At 36.8% G+C, this 26,457-nt stretch overlaps 1 protein-coding gene across 1 annotated transcript in view; it reads right to left on the reverse strand.

The window, feature by feature from the left end:
* LOC133607738 (uncharacterized) overlaps window positions 1–22,445 on the reverse strand; it is a 41,380-nt gene extending 18,935 nt beyond the window's left edge. Inside the window, exons 1-3 of the mRNA XM_061962652.2 lie at window positions 22,039–22,445; window positions 5,632–5,784; window positions 3,533–3,640 (exon numbers count right to left, since the gene is read on the reverse strand). Of these exons, the coding sequence (XP_061818636.2) occupies window positions 3,533–3,640; window positions 5,632–5,784; window positions 22,039–22,059 (282 nt within the window). The 5' untranslated portion in view covers window positions 22,060–22,445. The remainder of the gene's footprint in view (window positions 1–3,532; window positions 3,641–5,631; window positions 5,785–22,038) is intronic.
* Window positions 22,446–26,457: the final 4,012 nt, after the last annotated feature.

Below are 26,457 nucleotides of genomic sequence, written 5' to 3' on the forward strand. Positions count from 1 at the left end.
ATATATATATATATATATATATATTAGGTGTGTAACGGTACACAAAAATTTCGGTTCGGTACGTACCTCAGTTTAGAGGTCACGGTTTGGTTAATTTTCGGTTCAGTAAGAAAACAACAAAATATAAATTTTTTGGTTATTTACCAAATTTGTAAACAATGGCTTTATCCTTTTAACATTGGGAACACTATAATAATTCTGCCCACGTTAATCAACATTAAACTGCCTCAAGTTGTTGCTCAGATTAAATAAAATGACAAAACTTTTCTTCTACATATAAAAAGTGCAACAAACAGTTTCAAGTCAACTCATCATGCTTAATTTATTACAGCATTTGGGAAGCCTGTAGTTGATTTTTATTATGTAAATGTTATATTTTTATCAACATGTCATAGCAGGCCATTCAAAACTAGGCTGCTGCATTACTAATGATTAATGTAACTATAGCTGAAAAAAATGGTACAATAGCAATAGGAGAGACTATTCATCCCTGAACACCATGGAGTTCATTTAGGCTTAATGATGGAGTTACATTATTATATCAACTATCAGAGACAGAAACTCTTCATTTAAATGATAAATGATAAATGGGTTGTACTTGTATAGCGCTTTTCTACCTTTAAAGGTACTCAAAGCGCTTTGACACTACTTCCACATTTACCCATTCACACACACATTCACACACTGATGGAGGGAGCTGCCATGCAAGGCGCTAACCAGCACCCATCAGGAGCAAGGGTGAAGTGTCTTGCTCAGGACACAACGGACATGACGAGGTTGGTACTAGGTGGGGATTGAACCAGGGACCCTCAGGTCGCGCACGGCCACTCTTCCACTGCGCCACATTTAACATAATGTCCTTTTTTGTTGCTTCAACACAGCTCAATCAACACAGAAAAAGGTCAAGTGAAATGACAGACAGGGCTTTGCTGTACGTAACACACACACACACATATATATACACAAATGTGATGCTTACATGCTAAACGCTAAGCACTGACTACATGCGCTCTGAATACGCACTGCTGATTGGCTGTTACCGCTCTGTTTGTAACCAATCAGATGGTTGTGTGGGTGGGACAATGCTGGGGAGACACACACACACACACACCCACACACACACACACACACACACACACACACACACACACACACACACAGACTGTCTTCATCTTCCACTACAGTCACTTTTATAACCTGTTTTTTGAGTCTATCTGCAAGATTTTCCCAAATTGCTAATCAAACCACGCTTCACCCTCTCCGAAATAATCCAAATTTATCTTTTCAAAATGTAAACCATTAAAATATATTTCTTAAAGTAGTCACCACATTTTTTTCCCAGACACGGTCGAAAATAAACTTCATAAAACATTATAAAGCTTTAACCGGTCACAACATTAGGTACACCTGTGCAATCTCACATTGGTGTCGATATGCATATAGCACAATTAGATGCAAATACTTTATCTTATCTTATTGTGTTTCCTCAGTCTGAGAGCACCAGTATCCAACATTGTAACATTTGTAAGTCAGAAAAGACAATATTCATCATAGGTCGTCTTTAATGAGACTGCCTAGAATTCAGCTTGTTGTTACAACGCCTCCTCTGTACAGTAGATTGGATCCCGACTCTGCTCCTTTACACAATAAAAAAAGAGAAAATGTAACAGGAGCGGGGGATCAGTATTGCCAATTTAACAACTTTGTCGAGTATTCAGACTTCCCTATATTTTTCAAAAAAAGCAAATAGCAACATTTTCTGGTCTTATAGGACAATGTTAGAGGTCAACATAAAAGCACGTATCACTCTTCTCACCAAGCTGTGGGTCCTGATATATTAATTTGTATTTATGTGGGCTTTGTACCGAGGATGTCGTTGTGGCTTGTGCAGCCCTTTGAGACACTTGTGATTTAGGGCTATATAAATAAACATTGATTGATTGATTTCTTAATTATTTATTTGTTGTCTTGCTTTTCACGTTTGTTTTCTCACATGAGAAACAGATTAGACAAATGACGTCATTTACCACCCCCCACAACCAGTCTACTATACATTCGTACAGTAAATACCTAGTTAAAGTTTGGTAACAACTGGACAAATAATCTCAGGCAGGTTTGTTTTCGTAGGAACTCTCAAATGAACAAAAATGATCCTGAAAAGGTATCTTCAAACAGAAATGGTTGACTTCCTGTTCTTTTTATGGCATGGATTCTTAATGCTGCGCATTTGCTAATGATAGAGGGGCCTACCAAATGTTGTGTTGCTAAGCATCTTTTCGCAAAATAATGTTTTTATAGAAGTAAATAAATACACTAGACTTGTTAGACAGCAGTGCTCGCCGCTTGCCTGATTTTGGGATATTCAAGGTTCACTGGAAAATATTTCCTTTGGGGGTTTGTCACACAGACTGTGCTTCTTAAAAAGGTCGTCTGTGAATAAAAAAATGTAGGAGGGAATGTAGAGTGTACAGTGGATGTGAAACTGTCTTTATAGCTGCCCCCCTGTACCCTCACTCCGACTTTCCACTTACCCTGGTGGGAGTTCCAACATTTTTGCCCCCACGGTAGCCAGGTGTGAGCTCATTAACACACACCGTGTGGCAGGCAGAAGGGGGGATTCGTACACAAAAATCCACATTAACGCAGATATGATGATCTCTAAAGTCAGGCTGATTTACAGTTTTGTGCTACAGCCTATTCCATAGTGCATCACCGTGGCCAGGATTGTCGTTTCTACATTGTAATGCTCATTTGTGAGATGTTAGTTTCTTCTTGTAGTTCAAACAATGGCTTTATGGTCCACCTTACATGGCATACTTGACGTTATCATATGAAGTTTGCAGTACCGATAGTGTATATTATTTTACTGCCACAAAGGCATAAAAACAAGTGTCAATTAAAAATATTTCTTTAATACACTATTTATGTGTAAACGAGTGAATAAAATACTCTTGAAGGTTAAACTTGTTTAGATTCCTTACAAAACACATTTGAATTAATATAAAAGGCCTTGTTGCAGTGCCAAGGTTATTATTAATAGAAGTTCTTGAAGCATTCTCAAGATCATATTAAGATGATGGAATTTTCCCTTCTAGTGTACAGGAATGACATTTTCATGGCTGGATATATGCAGACTAATCTAAGATCTCTCTCTGACTCAGGCATGTGACAGTTATTTGTTTGGTCACATGACCTCCACGTCACACTGAAAACTACGCAAGGGTCACCTCTCGAGGTCATTTAAGTAAAGTAGGAACATTTTAGGTGTTTTATAAAACTACTGTATGTATAATATAGGATTTTTAATCACATTTTGGTGCACTTTTAAAGTTTATTTGGTCAAGCGCTTTTATTTTGAAATGCTTGTGTCAACGTCCTATTTGCAGAAAGACTGAAAGTTTTCTTAGGGTGATGAAAGGACTAGAAAGAAACACAGACGATACGTTTTTTTAACCAAACTAGAAGTTGTTTGCAGTAATAAATATTGGATTACAAAATAACACGTATCATGGAAAACTCTGCAGTTTCCTACCTCTCCATGCTCCCTGTTTCGACCCTTTGGTGTGTCTTCCGGCAGAAAGTAAAGTCTTGTGCTAGCCAGGAGGTGGTGCTGCGTCTGGTCTTCCCACAATAAGGTCACCTGCACATAAAAAAGGAGAAAAAAATGTCCAAAGATGAAGATTTCTACAGTAAGATGTGCACTAACCACCAATAATTAGAATATTATATAAATGAATACACAGTTTTAAAAATATTACTATAATATTATTTTTTACTGTTCAGTATATTATCATATTATATGTTATATATCAGTGGTCCCCAACCTTTTTGTAACTGCGGACCGGTCAACGCTTGAAAATTTGTCCCACGGACCAGTGTTATTATTATTTTTTTTTGTCATACAAAAAATACAATCATGTGTGCGTACGGACTGTATCCCTGCAGACTGTATTGATCTATATTGATATATAATGTAGGAACCAGAAATATTAATAACAGAAAGAAAAAACCCTTTTGTGCGATTGAGTGTGAATGAGTGTAAATGGGAGAGGGAGGTTTTTTGGGTTGGTGCACTAATTGTAAGTGTATCTTGTGTTTTTTATGTTGATTTAATTAAAAAAACAAAAACAAACAAAAACATTTTTTTAATTTTAATTTTTATTTCTTGTGCGGCCCGGTACCAATCGATCCACGGACCGGTACCCGGTGGTTGGGGACCACTGTTATATATTATAACAATAGAATTGTGTGTTTTTTATACCTCTTCTTTTATTTTTTTTAAAACTCCTTTTAGAAAATGATCAAATACACATACAATGCTGCAATTAATTTCCAGCAGCTGATCTACAACTTGGTACATTTTGTGTAAAATTTGCTAACATGGCAACGTGCATACAATACATTAAAGAACTCTATTTTGACTGTCAAAGCAGAAGCAGAAATAATCCACTCATTGGACCTGAACACCTGACTCACCTAAAAATGGAATGTGGCCACTGTTTATGTTATTAATCTAGCGTTCATGCTTTGACAAGTCACAATGTCTACAGTGGGAAATAATGATGGTACATTTTGGGGACACAAAGCAGCACTGGGTTCAAATCAAATAAATAATGTAAAAAGTGTAATGAAAAAAAGTACTGCTTTTATGTTACATTTGGTACCATTTAACCAAACTTCACATCAATAGCCATTAATTTGACTTTAATTAGACACAATCCTATTTACATGTGGCCTTCATTTAATAGCATGCGCTAAATTCAGCTTTAGCACAAGTTGCATACACCAACATGAAGTAATTATTGACCCATTAAGTCATGTGACCAAATAAAAAGGCCGTGCCAGCCATTTTAGTTCAGTTCAGTTCCGTTTATTTCGAACATGCATACGATACAATGTAATGCATCACATATTTCCAGTTGTTTCATTACAGCACGTCCGAAAAAGAGTAGGAAGAAGCTGAGCGTATTTAATCTTACCCCTTTTCATACCATAGCAATTTTATCCCATTTCCCTGTTCTCTGTGACAGAACAGTGAATAAATAATAAATAAATAATATACCATAGTAAGTAAACAAATATTAAATACATAAATAATCTTTATCTAAAAAAAAAAAAGGGGTTCAAGATATTCATCATAATTATTGTTCTGTGTACTTTGTGAACACTTGTAGTTTGAACAGTCTCTTAAACGGAATCATATTTGTGCTTTGTTTGATTTCTTTGGTTAATCCATTCCAAAATTTAATTCCACATACGGATATGTTAAAGGTTTTAAGTGTTGTATAGGCATAAACATTTTATAAATTTTATATTCCTTTTCGGTTATATTTCTTCTCTTTTGTTGAGAAGAACTGTTGTACATTCTTGGGTAGCAGGTTATAGTTTGCTTTGTACATAATTTTAGCTGTTTGCAAATGCACCAAATCGTTGGAATTTCAATATTTTTGATTCAATAAATAAAAGGTTTGTATGTTCTCTATATCCAGCATTATGTATTATTCTAATTGATCTTTTTTGTAACACCGTTAGTAAATAAAGCGCACATTTGTAGTTGTTTCCCCATATTTCTGCATATATTAAACATTTTTTTACCTAATGGCTAACTTTTAATGTGAGTTTTTGCCTCACCTCAGCGATGCAAATAGGATCCTGCGGCCCACAGCGAATGAAATAAAACTCTCCGAGCTTCCACACCTGGACGGGGCTGTCGGATCGAGCCTTGCTGCTGACCGACTTGTAGAAAGCGTAGCTGCCTCTCTGGCAGGAAGGAGCACCCAACCACTGGAAAAGAAGGAGAAAGCAGGTAAGGAGGGCATTTATGACCACCATTATTACCACGTGCATAGCAGCAAAAAAATACATTAAAAAAATATCTGGCTTGCATCTAAACTTTTCAATGCATGTAGTCCTGCAGCACGTTTACTTGTGCAAAGCTAGTTACAGTAACATCTGTATGTCCTCCAATAAACAAACATGGTTGAAATGTTCTTATATTTTAGTGAAGTACTTACAAAAGGTAGCCTAAAATGCTATATAGGTCTGGGTTACTAAGAGCTAGCAGGTATACAACAGCTAAGTACCCAAGCTCGAAACGTAATAATTGTCCTTAACTAAACAATATTGCAGTCTAAAACACAAAATTTGTCCATACAAACAAGTATAGTATCAAATAATTGTAGTTGACACAAAGTTTCCAAGGCAGATTCATACCTTCCATTGTTCTCTGTTTAAGTAATTTAATTTCTTTAAAAATGTTCTAACATTCCCCACTACAAAATAACAAAAGTGTTTAGTTATGCTGAAATCGTGCGAGATCAATATTGGTATTGCCCAATACTGAAGGCTCTGATACATTATCGGAAGTGAAAAAGTTAAATTGGGGCATCCCTAGTTATTGTGTCGTGCGCACTTCTTGGTTGCCACCAGCAAAGGTGCTATTGATTTACTTAGGTTTGTGTTCTGAAAAATAACATTAACTGTTATTTGTAACATAACATTAAATATTATAACAAGGCTTACTCCATCTATCCATCCATCCATTTTCTACAGTGTGTGTTTTTTGTATGCCATGTGGAAAAACCCATTTTACTTCGCATTTTCTGTACAAAATGTTTTACGATTTATTGTACCGGTACATCCAAATAGATAAATACTTAATTAATTTCCAATAGAAACTCACAAGTACTGGTATTAACTTTCCTCATAGATCATTAAGGAAAGAAACTTAGTCAAATCCCCATCCACTAATTTATATAATGGATGTATTGTATATATTTGTAGGTGTTTAATTTAGAATCCTAACATACTACTTTGACTTTGTTAAGGTGTGTTACACATTGTGTAAATAATTCTAGCTTTTAATTTTTTTTTTACACAAGTCAACTTACAAAAGGACGATTAGGGTCCCGGTGAAAAGAAGATAATACTAATTTTGATATTATTGCTTTGCCTTCCTGTCCTAGTTGTGTCTTAGTAGACTACTTGTGTTCAAGGAGAGCGTTTTAAAAATTGAAGCTAATAAATACAACACAAAGTAAATTAATTGTGGTATGCTCAGCTGACATCTCCTCACAATATGGCAATAAAGTTATACATAAAAAGACCTCAGAGGAAAAAGTGTTAAAAATTAACTCTTCCATTTATTTAGCAAGGCAGCAGCATATCTGCAGCTCCTGATACTGACTGCAAATACTCAGTGTGGAAATGCCTAGCACTGTGGAAGACAGTAGTGTAGGTTTCTCTCTCTCTCTCTCACACACACACAGATTATGAAATGACTCACCAGCAGCCTATTACAAAAAGTGATGTACGAGATCAGCCGGTGTGACGTGAATTGTTGGGAGGAACAATGCTTTTCCCCCCCCAGATAGAACACGTCTTATAAATACATCATCGAATTGTAGAAAATACCAACTGTTAATAAGGTTATAAAAAATACATATCACAGTATGGGATGTCCTAATCCAAAGTAAATGTATATGTAACTATTAAATATTAGGACACAGCTTTGTTTACAAGCAACTCGCTATTGGCACTTGAGGAATAAGGCCATCAAAAAATGATAATTAAACCAGAATGCGAATCCGCATTTTAAAAAGGTACAGTAAGAAATGTCTCTATTTTACAATTGCAAATTATAATTGTTCATTACCAATGAACAGTGGTTCATCATTTGAAAGCAATATCATGGCGGATGATCCATGATATTATATTAGGGTGTCAAAAACGTGGTCAAAGGTTACAGAAGCCAGTCAACTTCATACAAAACACTGTATACAACTGTGAACATCAAAATTAGCACCAATGCTACAAAAAATAAAAATATAAGCTAAAGTATTTGTGGTAAGATGTAATTTTCATGTAAAACTCGAGATGCGTATCTCATCCGTTGGGGCCCAAGTCAGACAAGTTCCGCAAGAATTTTAATCACAAAAGTCAAACCAAAACTTTAAATCAATAAAATGTCATGCAATATTAAAAAAAGGTAATGAACTATGTAAATTGGTCATGAAATATAGTAAAAAATAAAATAAAATAATTTAAGATTACACTTTACAATAAAATGACATTAACAATACATTATTTCCCATTTTAATTAACACATTAAGTTAATGAGCTATTTATCTGTTTTTTATTTATTACATTTTCCCATTTAAACAACTCAGGCTGTCAAATGTAATGCTTTCTCTCATGTGAATAATCAAAAAGATATATTGCAATAATCACAGATTAATTACATTACTTATTGACAGCGCTAAAAAAAACTAAATAGTATGAGCCAAGATTTCTAGGCAATTGGGAACCCTAAATAAATATGTTAAGAAATGCTAGAAAAAGAGTATTTTGAAATATTTGTACTAAGCAGATCTTTTAGGACCGCTCCTACTCATGACACATTGATGAGAGCTTGTTCATTGAGCAACTATGTATTTTCAAACATGGTAGGCTCAACAAATGGCGTTCACCTTGTGTAAAGCATAAGCGGATGCTGTCGCCTATGCATGATGAGTGGGCAGCCTCTGGCCTGCGACACCCAGAGTCAATTTAAGGCGGAAAGCTCTTTATGGAACCACAAAAATAGGCACAAAAAGGCCTCCTCTGTAAAAGGATTCATTACGTGAAGTCAAACGTGATGTTTAGGGCAAGGCTTAGCTGGTTAGCATTTGTTAGTTCAGGTTAAAACAAGATTGAGACATGTCCGATTTGTCTTTAATTTGATTTAACAGCTGGTAATTTTTAGGGGCAAACAAAAAGCAGATAGCAGTAGACTAGATTTGCTTGTTTTTTCCACAATTATTTTTCTGTAAAATATTCCTAACACCTCCTTTCTGTCTTGAAAAATAAATGTTTGATGTTAACCAATGTCGCCATTAAGCAGGATTACATGATATATATCAACAAAATTGTTTACAATGCAGACACGATGGTGGTTGTTTTTTTCTTCTTCTTTACAACCCCAAACATGGCTGCCATGGAAATGCAGGTCTTCGATATTGAATCCATCAGGCCCCACTGTGATTCCAGTTGGGAGCTGGAGGCATAAAAAGACCAAATTACAGCAGCTTTACATGAAACACAATATGCAGACTCCCAGCTGCCGCATACAAGCTGCAAACGACACCAAATATTTAACAGATATTTCTCAACGACATGCTTTAAAACAGAAAGACACTGTTGCTGTAGTGAATATGACTCTTGTCACACAATATCATTATGTTATCCACATACATATTTTAATAATTAAATGATGCATTAGTCATTGAGCGAGCTCCTTTTTTCATTCCCTACACAAGCAGCCGAGCAAAAAAACATAGGACATCAATTTTTCAATTCTCATGTTATATAAAGGGAGATTAGATTACGCTGAAATCCCAACCACACAATTTGAAGCCTAAGTTACGACTAAAATACACAACTAAGCTAAATAAAATGTTTTAGGACTAATGATGTGGAACTTTAACCAGAGATTAAAGAACACCTGTAATGAGTGTAATAGAAAACATTAATAATCGACTGTTAAATTTGAACCATAAATTATTTTGTATGACAATTTTTTAAATCAACCACTCAATACAGTGTAATCAATAGTACAGTATACCTGATGCTTCTTCTTGACAGCTAACAAGATGAGACTGAATTAACAGGGCCTCTGCTGGTTGCAGCCAAGTAGTGCACCTCATTTTGCTTCAATTGTGTGAAGACACAATTAAGAAATAATTCCACACAATTCATGAATGTTACATGCCTCAAGCATTTTGTTATTTATTCAATTAAATACAACTTTGTTTTTTAAAATCATATTTAACTTATAATATTAATACCATGGTACAGTATTTAGTTAAAAATTCAATATAAAAAAATAATATGCTATTGTATGATAACTGAATTTTCTTAAATTAGACTTTGTGACTAACTTATTTAAAATAATTCAATATTAGGAAATAAAATGCAAGTTACAAAAGCACTCAGAATATATATACACACACATTATATATATATATATATATATATATATATATATATATATATATATATATATAGAAAACGACTTCCAGACGGCTTCGAAGCGATTCTGGACCACCATCCGCCGCCTCAGGAAGGGGAAGCAGTGCACTGTCAACACCGTGTATGGTGAGGATGGTGCTCTGCTGACCTCGACTGCGGATGTTGTGGATCGGTGGAGGGAATACTTCGAAGACCTCCTCAATCCCACCAATACTGTACGTCTTCCTATGAGGAAGCAGTGCCTGGGGAATCTGTGGTGGGCTCTCCTATTTCTGGGGCTGAGGTTGCTGAGGTAGTTAAAAAGCTCCTCAGTGGCAAGGCCCCGGGGGTGGATGAGATCCGCCCGGAGTTCCTTAAGGCTCTGGATGCTGTGGGGCTGTCTTGGTTGACAAGACTCTGCAACATCGCGTGGACATTGGGGGCGGTACCTCTGAATTGGCAGACCGGGGTGGTGGTTCCTCTCTTTAAGAAGGAGAACTGGAGGGTGTGTTCCAACTATCGTGGGATCACACTCCTCAGCCTTCCCGGTAAGGTCTATTCAGGTGTACTGGAGAGGAGGCTACGCCGGATAGTCGAACCTCGGATTCAGGAGGAACAGTGTGGTTTTCGTCTTGGTCGTGGAACTGTGGACCAGCTCTATACTCTCGGCAGGGTCCTTGAGGGTGCATGGGAGTTTGCTCAACCAGTCTACATGTATTTTGTGGACTTGGAGAAGGCATTCGACCGTGTACCCCGGGAAGTCCTGTGGGGAGTGCTCAGAGAGTATGGGGTATCAGACTGTCTGATTGTGGCGGTCCGCTCCCTGTATGATCAGTGTCAGAGCTTGGTCCGCATTGCCGGCAGTAAGTCGGACCCGTTTCCAGTAAGAGTTGGACTCCGCCAAGGCGGCCCTTTGTCATCGATTCTGTTCATAACTTTTATGGACAGAATTTCTAGGCGCAGTCAGGGCATTGAGGGTATCTGGTTTGGTAGCTGAAGGATTAGGTCTCTGCTTTTTGCAGATGATGTGGTCCTGATGGCTTCATCTGGCCAAGATCTTCAGCTCTCACTGGATCAGTTTGCAGCCGAGTGTGAAGCGACTGGGATGGGAATCAGCACCTCCAAGTCCGAGTCCATGGTTCTCGCCCTGAAAAGGGTGGAGTGCCATCTCCGGGTTGGGCAGGAGATCTTGCCCCAAGTGGAGGGTTCAAGTACCTTGGAGTCTTGTTCACGAGTGAGGGAAGAATGGATCGTGAGATCGACAGGCGGATCGGTGCGGCGTCTTCAGTAATGTGGACGCTGTATCGATCAGTTGTGGTGAAGAAGGAGCTGAGCCGGAAGGCAAAGCTCTCAATTTACCGGTCGATCTACGTTCCCATCCTCACCTATGGTCATGAGCTTTGGGTTATGACCGAAAGGACAAGATCACGGGTAGAAGCGGCCGAAATGAGCTTCTTCCTCCGCCGGGTGGCGGGGCTCTCCCTTAGAGATAGGGTGAGAAGCTCTGTCATCCGGGAGGAGCTCAAACTAAAGCCGCTGCTCCTTCACATCGAGAGGAGCCAGATGAGGTGGTTTGGGCATCTGGTCAAGATGCCACCCGAACGCCTCCCTAGGGAGGTGTTTCGGGCACGTCCGACCGGTAGGAGGCCACGGGGAAGACCCTGGACACGTTGGGAAGACTATGTCTCCCGGCTGGCCTGGGAACGCCTCGGGATCCCCCGGGAAGAGCTGGACGAAGTGGCTGGGGAGAGGGAATTCTGGGCTTCCCTGCTTAGGCTGCTGCCCCCGCGACCCGACCTCGGATAAGCGGATATATATACAGTATACACACACACACACACACACACACACACACACACACACACACACACACACACACACACACACACACACACACACACACACACACACACACACACACACATCAGGGCTGCAACTAACAACTATTTTGATAATCGATTAATCTGTTGATTATTACTTCGATTAATAATCGGATAAAAGAGACAAACTACATTTCTATCCTTTCCAGTATTTTATTGAAAAAAAACAGCATACTGGCACCATACTTATTTTGATTATTGTTTCTCAGCTGTTTGTAAATGTTGCAGTTTATAAATAAAGGTTTATAAAAAAATAAAAATAAAAATTAAAAATTAGCCTCTGCGCATGCGCATAGCATAGATCCAACGAATCGATGACTAAATTAATCGCCAACTATTTTTATAATCGATTTTAATCGATTAGTTGTTGCAGCCCTAATATATACGTATATATATATATATACACACACACACATATATACATGTATATATATATATATATATATATACATACACACACACATATATATGTGTGTATGTATATATATATATATATATATATATTATATATATACACACACACACAAATATGTATATATATATATATATATATATAGATGTGTGTGTGTGTGTATATATACTGTAAATACATATACAGTATGTATATATATATATATACACATACATATATATATATATATATATATATATATATATATATATATATATATATATGTGTGTATGTATATGTATGTATACATACATACACATACATACTGAAAATGATGTCTTACTTCAGTCTATATTTTGTAATTACCACCACCCCCCCAAATAAATATATTAGTTATATAAAGAAAAATTATATAGAATTAAGAAATGAAGAGATGATTTACTTATATAGATATAAGCCTGAGATTAAACAATCGATATGGTTGTGTGTGTACTTGGGTGGGGTTGTCTGTGCAGCTGCTCTTTATTCACTCATAAAGATCGGACTTGAAGATTCACCAAATAAGTGCTTATTCTGCATTTCCTGGGCTTCCTGTATCAGAAAGCGCCTGTTCAAAACAACCAGTCATTCCTGTTTGGCCCGTCACCGCCACGATAGCTGCCTTCAGCCTAAATGCAGAATATTTTCAAATTCTCACTTGTGTGCTGATCATCCACAACCCCCTTCTCCCCCCCCAAAAAAACACCCACCCTGCCGAGCACACCCTCCCCCACCGCATACCCATAACCCACCACAGTCAGTCAGCCCCCACCCTCCCCCACGCGCCACTGTTCTGCAGACAAGCTGCAGCAGGCCAGGGATCAATTTATTCAAAAAGATGCTAAATAAAAAAATAAAAAAGGACACAGAGTCAGAGAGCCACATTAACAGCAGATAAAAAAAGCCACATATGACGTCACTTAAAGAGTATCACTTGCAAACCTACAGTGAAAAAAAAAGAGGGCCCACACACACACACAAAAAAAACAACAAGCTTTCCATCTTGCAGTCTTAATGTGATATAAATCTCTGGGCATTAAAGGCAGGGGATGTGGTCCTTCGTGAATATACATGCAGCCATGATGAGAGGTGAAATTACAGAAGCAAAAAATAAAATACTTGTGAGAAGACTGCAGTGATATTATAATCATAGAATGGCACAATAAGCACATTGGCGCTAATATACACCCAGAGGGATATCAACGACACCAAACTAAAAACTCACAATTACATCATAATAAGAATCAATCAATGTCAAAGTCAATACAAGGATATTACCAACATTTTTGTCTTATTTTGTGAGGAATGTGACCGAAAAAGTGAGTCTCGACAATATGAGTAAACACCATTGCCTACAACTACTTAAAATTATCATTAAAGATTGGATGAAGTGACAAAATAACTGCAGCAGCGTGATAGCATCGTAAAGATAATTGGAATATGATTTTTTTTTTAAATGCATCCAGACTATTGCTAAAGGGTATTTAGAAAAATATTTCTAATAATTCAATGAATATATGACAATAATGGAATATAATCAAGCTCTGCAGACAGAAAAAGTAGAGACCAGGAACAATAAATAGGATATTTAAATAATATTGTCCATAGATTTGATGCCTTATATGTAAAAAATACAACAAAGACAGCTTTGGGGAAAATCCAGGATCATTACAATATCATCTCAAGGTTTTTACAGTTCATATTATTAAAAATTAAAAGTATATGATAATAGGGAACACAAATGGCCAGGAATGTAAGGATATTGTGCTAAAATTTGTTTCAAGCACTTCTTCTTGCCTGCTCAGTGGCCTTGTGGTTAGAGTGTCTGCCCTGAGATCGGTCGGTTGTGAGTTCAAACACCGAATCATATCAAAGACTATAAAAATGGGACCCATTACCTCCATGCTTGGCACTCAGCATCAAGGGTTAAAATTGGGGGTTAAATCACCAAAATTATTACCGAGCGCGGCCACCGCTGCTGCTCACCTCGCCTCCCAGGGGGTTGAACAAGGGGGTGGAACAAGGGGATGGGTCAAATGCAGAGAGTAATTTCACCACAACTTGTGTGTGTGTGTGACTATCAGTGGTACTTTAACCATAACATTAAATGCGCATATTCGTAGCGGTCTGCCTCTAGGTAATGTTGCATTTTCCCATGTCAACAAAGCAAGCATGCTTGATAGAAAGTGTTCAAAAATAAAGCTCCATCTTTCAAAATGCGCTAGCGAGATGATAATTGACATCATATATATATGTCATATCAGGGCTGGGCCGATAAAACAATATCAATATATATCACGATAATAATAATAATAATAATAATAATGTTACATTTAATTTACAAGCACCTTTCAAAAAACCCAAGTACACTTTACAATATACAGATAAAACAATTAAAAGAGAAATGGGATAGGCTCCAGCACCCCCGCAACCCTGAGAGACAAGCGGTAGTAAATGGATGTTAAAATATTCGATACATATATATTTATATTTTTTGGTCACAAGAAACCAGAAATTATGAAGCCCGATGTGTTTCATGAAGTCACTTGTGCTTTGGGAACCCAGAAAACAGGAAACAGGAAGTGTCACTGAGCAATGGGAGGGACATGCTAACAGCCAATCAGTTAGTAGTATTCAAAGAGCAATGAGAGGGACACGCCAACAATCCATCACGCAACAGTATCAACTATCAAGTTTGGTTGTGCCGTCTTTCTGTCTCGCTGTGGATTCTCTGCGTGGAGTGAGAAGAGAAACTGTAATATCTTGATATATCAACTCAACAACAGAAACTTGTCTTAAGTCTTGCGCGTTTTAATTTAGACGGTGCTGCAACATCTTTACACTTCCAATGTGTCAGTTTAATAAGTAGCTTCCCAAACTACTCTGTGTAGTGTTCAATAGCTTACACACTAATGCCATCTAGTGTGTCAAATCTGAAAATACCTTAAAATGTACTTCAAATATTTTATTACCTTCGCCACGCTCATCCTACCTGGTTACCAGACACCCTACCCTTTCTACTGATAAATAGCTCTCTTTGTAAGTTGGACATTAATTTACTGTATTTATTGGAGGGCTTAAGTAAGTCATGAGAAGTATAAATAGTTATTGATATTGGTCAATATAAAAACGTATATTGTGATAGTTTTCAGCCACATCACCCAGCCATACGTCATATACATGCTACTGATTAGCATTAGCGATTTTACATGGCGATTACAACACCGTCAGATATGGTGAACAAAACTACAACTAAGATGCACATTACAATCAATGTGTAAAAACTACAATGCTTACAGTACAAACCCTTTGTAGGGCTCAACAAAATAAAAAACTGCCATAAAAAATTGGCAAAGACTACTTCCTGACTATGGCAAAAGACCGAGGACAAACTGAAAATGATGCATACTGGCAAATGAGACTCAGAAGTGTTAGAAATAAGATGCAACAGGACAGCACAGTTATTTTCAGCTTAGTGTTGAATTTTTTATTTAAATAGTTTATTAATAAAGAAATTAACATTTATTACCACATTAACAAACACAAAAGTACAAACATCTGGTACCGGTATCGATTCCCAGGTAGCAGGGATTAGTACAATTTCGGTTCAAATGTGAAAGGTGCCCATCTCTAACCAAAGCGCACAATAAAAATAAGTCAAAAACTCAACAAATGACTACTAAAAAGGCCCGGGATTAGTGACTACAGACAATAAGCCATTAATAAAGCCATGTGCTGACATCATATAGTAGTTTAATACTTTTTTATAAGCTATACAAATAAACCTGAGCAATAAGTTACTCACTACAGATAAAGGATGAATAAATGTGTTTTGGTTATCTCTCTTGCCGTTTTCTGTATTAAACAGCTACATAGATAAAGTTAAGTCAATTATTTGTGTTGTCTTGACAAACTGTTTGGTTGTTGTTTACTTGCTTGGTGCGCTTGTTTGTACACATGAAGCTATGTCAATAAAGCTACAGTGAGATACAACTTTATTTACCGCTACCGACAAGTTAACAAAAGAAAAACAAGCCAATTATTGTGTTGTTTAGCTATATATGTTAAATTAAAAGGTGACCTATCAATATATTACGTTAGTAACTCCTTTATAACTCCCCCATTGTGTTTTGACAAACTGTATGGTTGCTTAGTCTTGCCAAATTGTCAAAAAGACAAATTAACAAAAGTCATAAATTATTGTGTAACATAGTTGTTTACTGACATGTCTTTTGTATAAAACCTATACATTATTGAATAGGGTGCAAAACATGTTTAATTTCAGGAGTTCAATACAGACTAAAAGACCAAGTATAGGCCTAGGAAGTTTGTGCAGTTTATTGTCTGATTAGGATGAACATTTTTAGAATTACATTTTTTTTTAATGCAAAACTGAATTTGGCGTATTAGCTATATGCTAAAATTATTAAAATTATTAAGAAATACATTCTTGCAATATTCCACTTTGTGTATTTTTAGTCAAGAAAATGTAAGATTTAGGGGATATATGATATGTTTCCAACAAGAACAGAACAAGTTGCTAGATTTGTCACTAGTTGCTATTTTCGAAAAAGACAATTTAAAAAGGTCTGTATACTTGCTAAATATAGCGACAAAGTTGCTGTTCTCTCCTACTATGTCTTTTTCGCTGAGAAGCCGAGTTATAACACCATCTTTGTAGCGACAAGCTACATATTAACAGACAGCCTCTTATGTGTTTATGAGGTAACGTCAAATTTATTTGTGGCAGCTGAATAATAAATCCATTGTTTTGTTGTCAAAACATATGATTGTCTTATCTTGAGAAAATGCAATAATAAAGTGTAGCTACAAATATAGTAACGTTAGACCAAAAAAAACAAAAAACTATTTTGCTGCAGTGTCACTGCCATTTGCATTGAAAGCGAACTGCACTTTTTTGTAATGTTGCCTATCATTACACACTCCTTATGTGAGACAAGAACACACATTTTTCTTTTTTATGCATTCTAACTCATCAATAAATGATAGCAAAAGTCAACTAACAATGGAAATACTGGGATTCGCTCTATACCGCCTATAAAGCCTAAAAAACATACACAATCCCCCATCATTGTTTACGTGGAGAATTTGGGAGAGTGGCCGTGCCAGCAACCTGAGGGTTCCTGGTTCCATCCCCACCTTCTACCTTGTCACGTCCGTTGTGTCCTTGGGCAAGACACTTCACCCTTGCTCCTGATGGGTCGTGGTTAGGACCTTGCATGGCCATCAGTGTGTAAATGTGTGTGTGAATGGGTGAATGTGGAAATAGTGTCAAAGTGCTTTGAGTACCTTGAAGGTAGAAAAGCGCTATACAAAGTATAACCCATTTACCATATACCTGCCACAAGTATATATGTAATGTAGTAAGAGGCACAGTCATAATAACATGTAATATTTACATATTTTGCTCATTTTAAGCATACAGGAACATATTCATTCTCCTGATGCATCACAGTGTTTGCTATTTACTTTAACAGTTACTACCACTAATCATGGCAGCCGTCATGAGAGCCATCAAAGACTACTTTGGGACAAATGATGATCCATAACTTTGTATTTTTTAGCCTGAATATAAGGATGAGCTACACGTTTTAGAAGCTGTGTGCTAAACAGATACAGCTTTCGTGAAACACTAAGCATCATGCAGCAGTATTACTAAATGCTAAACAAGAAATACAAACTACGAAGGTCATAAAACATTCACTTACTGGGATGTCGACTGATGGTATGTTTATATCTTTCCGTTTAGATGAATAATTCATCATTATCCTCACGCAGGTAAAAAATTAAAAAGGTGGACGCTAACAAGCGTCTTTTTGTGTTTTTCTTGCCATCTCCGGGGTCTTAGTTGAATGTCAAAGTTGACCAACTTCTCAGTTTATGGCAACAACCTCCTACTTAGTAATATAAAATGTGCTTTTACCAACTTAGAGGTCATGCACCAGCAGCAGCAGCTCAGCATGTAAATACTGTATAGCTGCATAAGCTAGTTAGCGCTCTGTGATCACGGTGACCCTAAAAATTGTTTGCGTTAGCGCTTACAATAACAATATCGCTAATACTTGGTTGAAATTCAGGTACCAAGATAGAAATGGAGTAATGTTAGGTTTTTTTTATGAGATTTATAGGTGCAAGAGCACTACGATTAGCTGTATTGTTAGCCACCTTGTACTTTCACGAATTAGAATGCATGAAAAAAAGAAAAATATGTTCATGTCTTACGTACGGATTGTGAATGATAGGCAAAATTCCCCCCAAAAATGCAGTTTCCCTTGAAATTTACGTATAGAGTGTAACTACACATATATTACAGAACAAAACAATCTTTGTTTTTCCTAAAAACTGTTGGGTTGTTTTTATGGAATAAGTGGTATAAATAAAGTATATTGCATATATATGTCTTTTTTTTTCTTTTTTAAATATAGCCCCTGTCAATCATGTGTAGGGATGTCCCGATCTAGGTTTTTGCACTTCCCATCCGATACCGATGTTGTTTTTGCACTTCCGATCCGATACTGGCCCATACTGGCCTATCCGAGCATGTATTAAAGTTTAAAGTTATTTAGCCTACTTAGTTGTCAGATTCATGTTGAAAGGGGTTTTAGTACTCTTGATAACAACTAGCCAGCTGAATTAGGTGAGTTTGAATAATACACAATGGTTGGTAACAAGAAACTGACCTGTTTATTCAAGGATAAACACAAAATAGACAAAATTATACATGACGAACAGAAATGGCATAATTGAACTAGGGCTGGGCGATATGGCCTTTTTTTAATATCGCGATATTTTAAGGCCATATCGCGATACACAATATATACCGTATGTGGATATTTTACCTTAGCTTTGAATGAACACTTGATGCATATAATCACAGCAGTATGATGATTCTATGTGTCTACATTAAAACATTCTTCTTCATACTGCATTAATATATGCTACTTTTAAACTTTCATGCAGAGAAGGAAATCACAACTAAAAAAATCACTATTTTTTTCATACAGTGTTGATCTGGAAATGTTTGCCTCGGCATTTTGATGGTGTGGGCGTGTGGCACCGAATGGAGATGTTGACGAGCGGAGTTTCAAACACTCTTCATTCTCTAGCAGGGGACTTTTCAAATTATGCTACATATTAGCAGTAATGCTACTTTTTATAGCAACGCTTTTGCTCCACACTTGACAAATTACGGTTGTCTGTTCGACATATTCCCACTTGAAGCCAGACCACCGCCAGACGATGGACCCCCTGCTGTTTTTTGGGGGAATTAATTAATTCTTCCTTCATTCGTATTACCACTCGCACGGCTGCGCTAGCATCACAGCTAACGTTAGCCATGCTGCTACCTCTCTGCTGGGAGAGGGCGTATACGTATGTGACGTATGTCGTGACAGTATGTGAAGTGTGTAAGAAGGTGCGCTTGTCTGTCTGTGAGAAGGAGACACAGGAAAGGAAAGAGCGAAGAGAGCCTGTAGTGTAATGCCAGCAGCTAAAAGCAACTGCGTGAGAACGTATACTCGAATATCACCATATAGTCATTTTCTATATCGCACAGAGACAGCTGACATTTTTACCGGTAACTTTTAATTCCTGGGAACGCCTCGGGATCCCCCGGGAGGAGCTGGACGAAGTGGCTGGGGAGAGGGAAGTCTGGGCTTCCCTGCTTAGGCTGCTGCCCCCGCGACCCGACCTCGGATAGGCGGAAGAAGATGGATGGAACTTTTAATTCACATGGCCATCTTAACGGTTAGGACACAGACCTGTGGATGTGTTGAAGGTGTGCTGGAAAATGCGAAACAGAATATAGGGAGCAGCAGAAAAATGGAATGTATTATTTAAAATCGGTGCGTTGAAAAACATGGACCGGATTTTTAAAAAAACTGCATCTAGATCGGCATTTTCCCATGCCTTGCCGATACGCATTTTTTGGCAAATATCGGCGGCCGATCCGATCCAAATATCGGATCGGGACAACCCTAATCATGTGACTCAGTCATATTTGTTTTTAAAAACAAATGAGGGATACAAAAAAGAATGGTAGTCCATGTATTGATCTATGGCGTGTTTAAACTATTTATTAGGTCAAAGAGCAGGAAACAAGCAAGAAAAAAAAAACCCTGTAGTTTTGTATGGGGGCACCAGAAACGACATTGTACATGTATTTAACTTAATTATAGTGAAGCCATGTGATGAATACCAACATGATAAACATACTATTATGTGCTACATGGATTTCATGCAGCTCCACAGTCTTTGGAGGGTTTTTTGTGTGTGTGTTTTCTTGCTGCGGCTGCTGCTTAAAGGGCCTGAGGGAGGTGGCTCCAAGAACAGTGCTCAGCCTAGTGGTGGAAATGAGGCAAAGCTGGCCAGGCAGGAAAATAAAAGCCACATAATATAATCTGAGAGGCAGTCTTAAAATGTAAGAACACACACACCCACACACACAAACAGGGAGTTTTAAGATCACAGCCAGGGAGTTTGAGATGGAAAAAACCCTTAATCTGAACCCTACAGTGATATTTCTGGGAATAACGACATTTTGTTACATTTTTTTGAGTGGGAAGAGGGAAACATGAGAAAGGAAACACCCCATTGAATATTAATAACAGAATGTCTCCTGCTTGCTTTTTTGGACAATGTATAAATAAATAAGTCTAAAACAAGCTAGAGTATTGACCTTGGCTATATCCTGTTATTCAAAGAGGCACCACCACCATACAGAGAAAACATTCAATGCAGTAAAAATTAATATTTAAACAAGGATATGTATACAAATACACAAGCATTAATGGGATACTAAATACAGCCATGAAATAAATTGACTTTATGTCCTAGCTGTGTCCTCTATGTGGATGTTTTCTAAAGTCCAAAAACAAAGCTTCTATATTAGCATTCCTCCTTAAACTGTCGTAATTACAGCAGAGACAAAATGTCGGGGGCTTCGTGATAATATATATATATATCTATATCAAGCTGCTTCCTGTTAGACACAGAAGCACGCCGAACAATTTCAACCTTTCGGTAATAAAAAAAAAATAATATCGAGTTTTTATAATTTTTTTGTCAAACATGATCACAAGACAGCTGGCTACTTCATTGCTAGTTAGCAGCTAGCCAGCTAAGCTAAAAACTGACTACCACAAAAGTTTACTGTTTTATTTAACAAGGACAAATACCATATTTTAATTTCATTTCGCCAATATGTATGCTTGTCGTGGGTGGGGGTTGGTAGCCAAGGGAGAAGCCGGGACTGTCGACACGACACACAAAGAAATTAATCATTAAACACGACGAAAATATCAGAAATATTAACACTCCAGATTTTAACGGCGACGGTTGGGCTAACCATGGGGGAGTCAGGCGAGCGATTCGTGTCACAGTCGTTTGTATCGCTGGGAAATATTGGGGGAAAAAAATAATATCGGTAAAAGAATATGCCACGTTTGAGGTAGGGGAAAAGTTGTTAAATAAAAGTTATAATTGTGAGTCAGACTTTGGCGAGCTTGCTGTATATATGTGTGTGTGTGTGGTGGTGGTGGTGGTGGGGGGCAAACAATCAATGCGATATGGTCAAACTAAAATGAAATAAAAGTCGAAATCCCGTCCCGATTCATCGTTACATACGGTTAATTTAATCAACGTACTATCCGGCGTGGAACGACACCGAAGCTCGGTGACACAAATCGGCATTTATTAAGAAATAATATTAGCTTTTTTTACCTGTATTGCATTGTGCTCCATTGCAGTCCTGCATTCCCTCTGTGTGAGGCCCCTCTCCGGTTACACCGCCGGGACTCGCCGTCACACAAACAAACGCACCAGAGAAAGAGAGCTCCAGAAAAAAAAAAATCCTGCTTTTTTTTTTTTTTTTTTTTTTTTTTTGTGGAAATAGGGCAGGATCTAGGTGTGGCCTAAGTTTGCCAACTTAATGTTATTGGTATTAAATAATTCCTCGATGATGTTTCGATAACCTGACAAAATTATGAATTAAAAATATGTGAAATTACAGCGAGTGCCTTTATGGAAGCCATAAGGGTGTCAGGGTGACGAAAATCTAAATAGTTGTGCTGATCCCAGATCTGTCTGGATGCGTATATGCGTTTAAAAGTGTTGTGTGTGTGTGTGTGTGTGTGTGTGTGTGTGTGCGCCTGTATATACGTGTTCTGCGCATGCGCGTATCTCAACGCATGGCGATGATTTCCAATAGTCGTAAAATCCTGCAGGAAATACAGAATACTGTATACAAGAAAGGGGTTTGTTTTGAAGCCCATCCGCTCCAAAAAAAAACGTTTAAAAATACTATTAATTACATACTTATGGATTTGGAGCACCATTGAGCAAATACATGTAGTTTAGGGATTGAACATGCAGTCCTACTTGCAATGACAGCATCCATTGTTCATGAGTGAAAATATGCAGCCTGCCATTTTTCTTTTCCAGTCTGTGTAAAATGGGCGTAAATAACATGGGCAAACACATTTTTTTTAAAAATAAGATTGTGCAATATTCAGCATAACTATACCATCTCAACAATAATATTATACCAAGAGTTTTATTATTTTTTAAGTATTATTCTAAAAATGCTTTAGATGTTTTTACATAGCTTCTATTTTAAATATATAATGCACCTCTACAAGGTGTACTATTGGTCAGTTCAGTAATAAAAGTAGACATATTTTTTTTCAATTCAAATAACATGCAAATAATACATTTGAAATGTAAAATTTACATGTTTTTTTTTAAATTTTTTAAATAATCCTGACTCTCATTTGCAAGGTATATATGATGTGATATTTTCACATAGTGTATGGCTACACTTATACATTTGGCCCAATTGGCTGACATTTTGAAAATATTTCTGATTGATTTAAAGGTGGCAACAAATATATAATACATTTTTATGACAGGGACAATTTTGGAATGTTTGTTTTTAAATAAATAAATTCGCTCCAAAAATGATAATGTATCAAAATCAATGTTGTTATAAATTATTGGCCTATAAGGCAGTAATAACATCATATATTCCACTTTACACCTCATTGTTGAAAAATATAGCATGTTTTGTGCATTTACAATAGTAAAAAAAACACACAAAAAACTAATCAGGGGTTCTTATGAAAAAGGCCAGTCACAGAAGAAATAGAATACAGTTTAATCAGAGGGCTGGTCTTGAACTAGGTAAGAAGCTACTTAACCAACAGGAAGCAATAGGTGAAAGTATGTCAATGGCCCTATAGAGATATCTTGTGGTGTAGTCCTGGGACCAAAATTGTTAGATATTTACATAAAAGTTACAAATGACTTAAAGTTATTTGCAGATGACACAACTGTGTTTTGAATAAGCTAATACAAATAATAACAGAAGACATGAACAAATTAAAGATATGGTTTGACAAAAACAGACTATCTTTGAATCTCAGAAAAACTAAAATAATGTTATTTGGTAACAGTAGAAGAGAGAGTTAAACACACATATAAATAGACAAAGTAAACATTAAAAGAGTTAAATAATTCACAATTTTGGGTGTAATAATTGATGATAATACGAACTGGAAATCTCATGTAAGAATAAACAACATAAGTTGGCAAGAAATATTTCCATAATGAATAAAGCAAAATATGTTGTAGACTAAAAATCACTTCATATTCTCTACTGCTCGCTATTGTTACCAAATCTGAGTTATTGTGCAGAAATATGGGGAAATAACTACTTTGGGGAAACAAAACTTTATTCACTAACTGTGTTAGAAAAAAGATCAGTCAGAATAATACATAACGTTGGCCATCGAGAACATACAAACCCTTATTTATTGAATCCAAAATATTGAAATTCAATGACATGGTGCATTTTTAAACAGCTAAAAGTATGTACAAAGCAAACTATAACCTGCTATTCAAAAATGTACAGCAATTTTCCCCAACAAAAGAGGAGAATTGTGTTTAAAAAGTATAAGGAAGAAGAAGAATGCTTATTGAAATTAAAATATCATTCATCTAATTAAGTGAAACATAACTGACTTAGCTCTTTATGAAGAGAATGTTGTATTTAGAAATCAATGATGTAATTGTGCTACAAACTATAAACAGGAAGTGAACATAGTATGTAAGTAACTGCTATGAAGTGCAAAGGGGGTAAGAATAAATAAGGTTTGTTTCTTCCTACTCCTTTTCGGGCTTGTTGTAAAGAGAAATAGAAAAACTGCATACATGTTCGAAATAAACTTCAACCAACGAACCTTTGTTTAAAAAAAACAAAGCTAGTTTTGTAAAATGGGTACAGGAAGTAGACTTTTTTTTTTTTAAACTGGCTTGACAAGTTGACACAGAGGTTAAATCTCAATCAATCAATGTTTATTTATATAGCCTTAAATCACAGTTTCCGATTTTTTTAAACTACTACATTTTAAATAATAAATACAATTTAAAAATAGTCCAAAAATATTGCAGTGTAATATGTAAGTGGAGCGATCTTGGTTGTCGCCACCAGAGGACACTGTTTCTCAAATAGAGGTATAAAAACATATAGAATGTGTCAAATAGTAAATATTCAGTTCTTCAGTGTTTGTCTTCAAGGCATTTACGCAACAAGTTTACAACAAAATAATTGGTCCTTAAAAAGTGTGAAAAAAATGATACTTTAGATTGCTATCAAGGTGTTACACGTTTGTTAGAGAAAAAATATATTTTGTATTGGGCGTCACATAAACTCTTATATTACGTGTAACATATACAGTAGGCTGGCCTAAAGATGTTTCCTTGTTATCTTTCTTGTTCAAAACGGGTGCCTTTTTAGATTTTTCCCAGTAAAACAACAAAGTGACAATCAACAATAGTGTATGATATAACCATCCTCGTGACGGGGTTTTGTTGTCACAATGTGTCAACGTGTCTTTGATTGTTAATTACCGCTTTGTTGAAAATAAGACGGATATACATTTCAGGACGACGCCTTAAGCTTTAGTTTAATGTAGGAATGACTCTTGAAATATGTTTTGACGATGAGTAATGTACACTATAGCAGTGGTTCTCAAACCTCTGGAATAATGGCCAACATTAAAATACAGTGGCGTAGTGGGCCCAAGTATTTCATTAAAAACCAGGCAGAAGTTTTATTTAACAAGTATATTTAATAGTTGTGGCCACTGTAACATTACAGTTAGAACAGTAACACTGTGTTTGACAGTGACGTGCGGTGAGGTTGATGGCTGGTGAGGCACTGACTTCATCACAGTCAGATTTACAAACATATGAACCCTAAAGAGTATCTTATTCACCATTTGATTGGCAGCAGTTAACGGGTTATGTTTAAAAGCTCATACCAGCATTCTTCCCTGCTTGGCACTCAGCATCAAGGGTTGGAATTGGGGGTTAAATCACCAAAAATTATTCCCAGGCGCGGCGCCGCTGCTGCCCACTGCTCCCCTCACCTCCCAGGGGGTGATCAAGGGGATGGGTCAAATGCAGAGGACAAATTTCATTACACCTAGTGTGTGTGTGACAATCATTGGTACTTTAACTTAACTTTAACTTTACACATACAAACTGTAGCACACAAAAAAGCACATTTAATAAAAAAAACGTTATTATGGTCTTACCTTTACTTAGAAATTAAGTCCATGCGCCGCAACTAAAGCCCTCACTTAAACTTTCCACGTGCAAGATTGAATCTATTTAAAAAAGTGTAACCGAGGGTTTATAAATGTCGCCTATACTGTATGAAACTACAAAATAACAAACACGGAGGCTCCAGTTTACACGAGGACCACTTTATTTACCTTCTTTCAAAAACCTCCGCAACGTGACATCACTTCCGCTCTTAGCGCCTTCAAAATAAGAGCTCAAGGCATATACTGTATAACAGCGCATAACAGGAACTTAACATCACAAAGAGGAAAGCCCATGAAAATAGGTTACAAAAGTTATTTAATAAGAAGCCAAAAAGTGCAAAAACAATAATGTTCGTGTTGGAGGAGTTGTGAATTAGGTACACCTGCAGTCTGCAAGTGTATCTAATGTTGTGTCCATGCAGTCATTCATAACTCCTCCAACACGAACATTATTGTTTTTGCACTTTTTGGCTTCTTATGAAATATTTTTTTAAAATAGATTCAATCTTGCACGTGGAAAGTTTAAGTGTGG

The sequence above is a fragment of the Nerophis lumbriciformis genome, linkage group LG09 (genome assembly GCF_033978685.3).
Source record: "Nerophis lumbriciformis linkage group LG09, RoL_Nlum_v2.1, whole genome shotgun sequence".
Taxonomy (NCBI): domain Eukaryota; kingdom Metazoa; phylum Chordata; class Actinopteri; order Syngnathiformes; family Syngnathidae; genus Nerophis; species Nerophis lumbriciformis.